Below are 6,772 nucleotides of genomic sequence, written 5' to 3'. Positions count from 1 at the left end.
GGCCGGAGTCTTCTTTCATCCATCTCCACTTCACTGCTGCTGTAGTTTATCGTTTGGTCTGAAGCTCAAAATGGCTCGGTGGTAAATCTGCTGTGTAATTTGCTCCCTTCATTTGCATCTGACAGTTGTTTATTATTCGGAGGAACATATTTGTGCGCCTAAATAAATTGCCACGGCGATATATATATATATATATATATATATATATATATATATATATATATATATATATATATATATGTGTGTGTGTTGTGACCATCATTTGTCATTTTAAGAGGTTGTTCAATAACCAAATGGGCCTGGTTTAAACCAGCCACTGCTAATGGAGCTGGAGAAAATGCAACTTGATTGATATATTTTGATGAGTATTTGAAAAAAGTAAAAAATTTAAACATTGTTGACAGGAGAAACCTTACCAGAAGCAAATTTTATAATGAGAATAATAATAATAAGCTAATGACTAATAATGATTAAAATGGGAAAATGGTGTAACACAGTTAACACAGTTAATCACACAAAAATCTAACAAAAATCAAAAATGAAATATTTATTACAGCATTTGTGACTGAACACCTTTTAAACATTACGTCACAGTCCTCATACAAGTATTTAATGTATTTTTGACAAAGCTTAAGGGAGACGGCATCTTATCATCTAGTGAGGAACACGTGCTGAAAAAGGAAGGAATTCATGGACATACAATATCAATGCCACAGCAGATCTGAAACTAGCAAAAACATTCTTTTTCAATTGAGGTAAACACATAGAATATCTAACATGAAACAATTAATAGACTGAACTCTGTACGAAGTTTGTTACAATATTCTCTCAGCTTTTTTTTACCCCCCCCGCCCCAAAAAAAGCATTGAGTTCATAATTTAAGTTTTTTTTTTTTTTTTCCTTTTTTTTTTCTTTAAAGTTTTAGGTTTTTTGGTGCATCAACCATCAAATGCTTCTCCAGTGCCACGGAATCAACGTTTGTGTCAGTATCGTCCGTATATGGCAAAGAATGTTGATCCGCGGGTGAAGGAGCGCCGTAGGATGTTGCTTTTCCACTGTGAAGCTTCCTTCAATCGGCTCTTACCAACAAGAGTCCAGGGTACAAAAAAATAAAATAATATTAAAATAAAAATGTATAAAACCAACACAATCCAGTGCTTGGGCAATTCAAACAAAGAACTTTTTTTTTTCTCCTTTAAAACCTACAGGGCAACATTCATTCATGAACCAAAAAAAAAAAAAAAAAAAGAAGAAGGGGCATGACAAATGTTCAAACTGAATCTTCTGGAGAGATCCGGTGTCATTTAGCAGCCTTTTCCCATCATGCCCTGCTCTTATGGGGGACAGGACCTGATTGCCCTCTGTGGTCTGGAGCCTTTTTGAGATGTTCCATCTTCTTATTGTTTCTTTTTTTTTTCTTTTATAGTGCTGTGCTGCGAGACAGTTTCTCCTCCAGGAAGGAGCACACACAGTGTGAGAGAGAGAAAAAGGTTAACCTTTAATTCTAAAACTAGCTCAGGAAACATAAACCATGTGATCAACAAAAAATGCACAAGTTTTAACTTATTTATCTATACTTTTTATACTACAGTAGTTATAACTCTTGGAGTCTTTCTGTTGTTTCTTTTTTAAAACCTTTTCCGGAGTGATTTTTATTTTCGAAGCGTTTTTGCGCACGCGCGTCACATGAAAGTGTACAGAACAATGTTTATGAAGGTGTGTAGGTGAGTGTGCGAGAAGTGTGTGCCTGTGTGTGTGTGTGTGTGTGTGTCTGTCTTCGAATGTGTGCGTCTTGTCCATCCGTTGCACACGTGTACGTGTTCAGAACATCCTCTGTTGATCTTAACCAAAAGCCCAAGACTTTACAAAGTGTTCTTGTCAGCTTGGTCCTCCGTTTGGATGAAAGTAACAAAATTGACAAGTTTTAAAAAAAAAGAAGAAGAAGAAGAAAAGAATTATCACAGCTCATCTGGAATTCTGTTTCTTTAGTGTCAAATTCTGGTCAAAAGGGTTCAACGTTTTATTCTTAAAAATAGTCTCAAAATAGGATTTATTGTGAGCTGCTGCTTTCTTTTTTGTGTGTGACTGTTTTCTTGTAGTAGCTGCTGTTGTCAAAGTTCCCTTCTACTATTGGGCGTGGATGTCCAGGCCTTGTCCTCCAGCACTGGGGTCAATGGGAGTGAGCAAAGGGGGTCTCTGCGCAGACATGGTCATTCCTGGGTGCGACGAGGGTCCTCCGTGCATCAGCATGGCGTGGTGGTGGTGGTGGTGGTGGTGGGCGTGGTGATGCGGGTGGTGGGCGTGGGGGTGGTCGGGCAGGTAGGCGTGGAGAGGGGGTCCGTGTCGGTACTGGGAGGGGTGAGAGGTCATCTGATGAGGGTTGGTGAAGGTGGATCGGGCCATGCTCATGCCCACAGGACCGCTCTGAGGTGCGTACTCCCCCGGCATGCCTGGCAGACCTGCGAGGAAGACGGAAAGAGAGAGGAACAAATTAATAAAAATCATTTTCTCAGCGACGAGGCCCCCTCCTCCATTAACAAGGCCTTGATTCAATTTAAACACAACTCCCACAACAAAGAGATTTTATGACACTGCGTCTGTGACTGCAGCACTTCTAGCTTCGCCCGAGTAAAGGGAGACATTATTGCGCCGGGGCTATTTTAGGCTATGGTGAGTGGTTTACAAGGCCCAATAGCGTTGTGGTCAGGTCTCAGGTTGGGAAACGATCCTCAGTCAATCCACAGACACTGGAGGTCCTGGAGGATGTGAGGAAAACCAACCAGCCGTATTGATGTGGCGAAGCGCTAATACTTTTACAAATGGAACAGTTAATTCCCCAGCTGACTTTAGTGACAAACTGAGCCGGCGCTCTCTCTTGGGGACGCGCCTCTGTGAACATATTTGATTTGGAGTTTCTTGCAGAAGTTATTGAATAATTTAGGGCTCGGTTTGCTGTTTAACCAAAGACAGTGAGCATTAAAAGCCTGGTTCCACCCCGGAATGAAAGCATCTCAGGCAAAACACGAGTCCTGCTCTTGATGCGTGGTGTGTGGGTTTTGGAGCTTAGTGGAGACAAGAGCAGGAAACAACAGCGAGACATAAGATTAAAGAGAAAAGGGAGGTGGGGTATGTTGATGTCCCTCAAGATGGACTCCACTTCACATGTGCATGGGCCCCAGCATGCTGGCATCTCTCACACTGTGACAGGACCCAGGACACAGAGCTGGCTCAGCAGTGCCACTGTTTGACTCTTCACACGGCTGTTTGTGGTAATCAGAAAGAAAAAGAAAAAGGGAGATGTGTGGGGATGGGGGGGTTGTTGTTCCTGGAGCCTGGGACTGGAGTATGGGAACATAGCTGGTCCAGAGGCCTGGACCTTGGGGAGACACAAGTGAGAGCAGGGGGTCCCCGCTGGAGCCAGGGGGCCTGGGTCTGGGATTGGGTCTGGGCCGGCCTGCTTTGTAATGTGAACCCCTGGGGGATTAGAAGCTGTAATAGGAGGGGAGAGGTCGCCGCAAGGTCACTAGGCATGCTCACTCTCTGCATTCCTCCACCTTAGTACACTGCAATTAAGAAATTACGCAGGAGGGCCCCGGTGAGGGAGGGGAGAAAAAAGGAAAAGGAGGAGGGTAGAAAGGAGAGAGGAAAGGAGGAGACAGCAAAGGCCAAGATTGATGGCCGGTCTCATCGGTGGAAAGCTGTGTCATTTTCTAATACTCCCTTTTGCATGTCAGTTCATTTGAAATGCACGTGTTTGTCAGAGCGGGTCTCTTAAAACCCCACTACCGGGGTCATAAAACAAATAAATCATGCAGGGGGGGTGTCGGGGGGTATGATGGGTGGTGCCCTCGCCTCCATATAACCTGGAGCAGCTCCTGTTAAAAGGCCCAGCAGATGTTTTTGACACTGTAAGCTGCTAATCTCCAGTCTTGTAAGCTGCAGTCATTCCGTTAAGTAGATCTGAGACACCCCCACCCCACACGTACACCCCCACTTCTTTATTAACAAGAGTGGTAAAACCATCTGAAGACAATAAGTGAGGACAGACTGGGCCTCTCTCTCTCTCGCTCTCTCTCTCTCCCTCTCGCTCTCCCTCCATCTCTCCATCTCTGCATGCCTGCCTCCCTGACTGGCTGTGCACTTCTGTTATGGCACAGCGGTCCTGCTCAATGACTGGCCATAATTAAGTACCAAATACACCATATTGTGTGGCTGTGTAATCAAATCAAGAGAGGATAATATTCCTCTGTATTGAGCTATTAATGTAATTGGTCATGAAGCATAAAGTATGTTACGTAATTAAATAGTCTCAAAATTATATAGCCCTATATTAAGAATTAGCCAACCTGAGCAAATGTTGTCTCTGTGTGGCTGTTTTAGGGAACATTGCTTCCTGATTTTTCTCCCCCCCCCCCCCCACCCTCTCTCTCTCTCTCTCTCTTTCCCTGCTGCCATTAGCAACGACAGGAGGGGACGAGAGAAATGGAGTGAGAGACACCGAGGAAGAGGGAGCGAGGAAGCGAGGACCAGAGGGGTGAAATGATCTCTGTCGGCAGAATTGCCGCTGTGACCCTTCGGAAAATCCAGTCTCCATTTACATATAAAGGGTTCTTTTAATCAAGGTAAGTGTTATTATATTGTGCCTCATTGGGCAAAGGGAGTTTAGGTGTTAAATAAAATCTCTTCTGCCCCGCCGCCTTCGGGATGTGATACGTCTTGATTTTTCAAATGTCAGCACTGTGGCACTAGCGGGAGGCAGAATGGCCGGCTTAATCAGACTGCCGCCATTTAGCCGTGTGTGTGTGTGTGTGTGTGTGTGTGTGTGTGTGTGTGAGTGAGTGATAGAGTGTGTGTGTGTGTGTGTGTGAGAGAGAGAGAAAGACAGTAACACTGAGGGACTGGATCTGTATGTGTGAAAGAGTTTCCCTTCCTTTTAGACGCAGCCATGCTTGTGTCTACAACCTTATAAATTCATCTCCATGTCTCGCTGCTCTTGTCTGCGAGTCTCGGGTCAGGCTCGTCTCCGGCCCCCGCCCCCCCCCTTAAATCGTCTCCCTCCAGTAAAAAATAATCAAAACACACAGTGCCCCCCCCACCACCCCACCACCCCCCTGCACTCATTCCTCCCTTTACACAGCTCAAACCAAACCCCCAATGAAGGATCGGCCATGTCACCCACGGCCCGTATATCTCGCTCAGGACCGTAATGTACTGCAGTGTTCCCGTCTTTGCATATAAGATAATTTGGGCATCAATCCTTCCCCCAGACAGATTTATGTCACTCGGAGGACAGTTTCACTTCTCCTTCTTTATCGCTTCACTGGAGCCTGCTTAATTTCTCCCCGTCAGCCCCTTCCCCAGGAGATGTTATTTTTTCCCTAAATGTCCAACATTTGCATTCGCTGTCCAAGATGGGGAGAGTGATGGCGCTGTTGTGATAAATAAATTTCTGCGATGCCATGCCAGGTTGTTTCTTCCTCTCCGTCTTCTGTTGTTGTCGTTCCTGTGGTCTGGCGCCACAAGTCGGATCCTCTCTGTCCCAGGACGCGTCCCCCCCTTTTTTCCCAAGTCTTCAATTCATCCATGGCAACTGCCGCACCCCCCCCACCCACCCATCTCTCCCCCTCTTAAAGCATCTTGCTAAAACAGCCATGCATGCTAGCTCATAATTGTTGATGCCGGGGAGTAGGGGCTCACAGCCTGCTGCAGATTTATGGTAAGAGGGGGTATAGTGCTGATGAAGTGAAAGGGAGTTGTGTGTGAAAAAAAATTAATAAAATCCCACAGCCCCAAAAGTGAAAAATACAAGGAAAAGAGCCCAGTACTTACTTCCCCCTTTTTCTTTGCGTTTTGCTTTACAAGATGGAGGTTACATGTAGTGCCATTGCCCATCCATGCCCATATTCATCCCCATTCCACTCATAGGCCCTAGAAAGAAGAGATAAACACCAGAAACAAAAGGGTCAGCGGGAGTTTGAATCACAGAGAAGTCCACAGAGAAGAACCACGCACAGAGAGGATGAGGTCGGGTTAGCGTTAGATGGGAAATGATGAGAGTGTGAGGAAGAGGAAGATGCAAGGAAGTGGTGTTATTGTTTTTTTACTTTGCGTAGCAAATCCCCCTTTTCAGGATTTTTCCACATGTGTTAGATCAGAAAGAAAAAATAAATAAAACAAGCAAGACAGGCAGCAGACAGCCTGGTTATTGTGGTCGTGTAGCACGTGTTAGTGTTAGGTTTTGGCTGACTTGGGGTCCTACACCGCGCTGAGGTGACTACATCTCATGCTGCAGGCAAGAAGGATCAGCGTAGATCAGCCGTGCGATATAACGCCGGGTGAAACTGGATGTCTGGTGGAGCAGGCATGGCAAAAAGAAGTGAGGACGGCGAGGAGAGGCGCTCCGGACTTACCGGCTGGTCGGATCCCCATGTGCTGCTGACCGTCCAGCACGAAGCTGCCCATTGGCTGGCCCTCTGGACTGTACGCTGCTCCTTGGCTCACTGAAGGATCAAGAAGAAAACCTGATTGTAGTCACAACGCGGACATGAAAAAGGGGGGGAGGGAGGGAGGGAGGGAAGGGGGGGAGAAGAAGAGAAAACACACCAGACAATCAGCAATTGTCCCAGCTCCAGCCCAAACATACTGTAAGACATTGTGCTCATGTTTGTGGACCGCAGTGACTGACGTGTGGCATGCAAACACGCATACAGTTGGTCCACGTGCATGCATGCAAGTGCACACACACACACACACACACACACACACACACACA

The 6,772-nt window shown here is 45.9% G+C and overlaps 1 protein-coding gene across 9 annotated transcripts in view; it reads right to left on the bottom strand.

Annotated features, from left to right (window-relative positions):
* Positions 1 to 532: 532 nt before the first annotated feature.
* The window catches only part of meis2a (Meis homeobox 2a), an 81,893-nt gene continuing 75,653 nt past the window's right edge, over positions 533 to 6,772 (bottom strand). For 3 of the 9 annotated variants that reach the window (XM_034575711.1, XM_034575713.1, XM_034575712.1), the window contains exons 11-13: positions 6,411 to 6,521; positions 5,830 to 5,928; positions 2,254 to 2,459 (exon numbers count right to left, since the gene is read on the bottom strand). In XM_034575711.1, the coding sequence (XP_034431602.1) occupies positions 5,870 to 5,928; positions 6,411 to 6,521 (170 nt within the window). In that variant the 3' untranslated portion in view covers positions 2,254 to 2,459; positions 5,830 to 5,869. Of the gene's footprint in view, positions 2,460 to 5,829; positions 5,929 to 6,410; positions 6,522 to 6,772 lie in introns of all 9 variants that reach the window. The other 6 variants (XM_034575706.1, XM_034575709.1, XM_034575708.1 and 3 more) reach the window with 3 other exon arrangements.

The sequence above is a fragment of the Hippoglossus hippoglossus genome, chromosome 22, assembly GCF_009819705.1.
Source record: "Hippoglossus hippoglossus isolate fHipHip1 chromosome 22, fHipHip1.pri, whole genome shotgun sequence".
NCBI lineage: Eukaryota > Metazoa > Chordata > Actinopteri > Pleuronectiformes > Pleuronectidae > Hippoglossus > Hippoglossus hippoglossus.
Note: the sequence above shows the minus strand (reverse complement) of the source record. Positions and strands in the feature narration are given on the sequence as shown.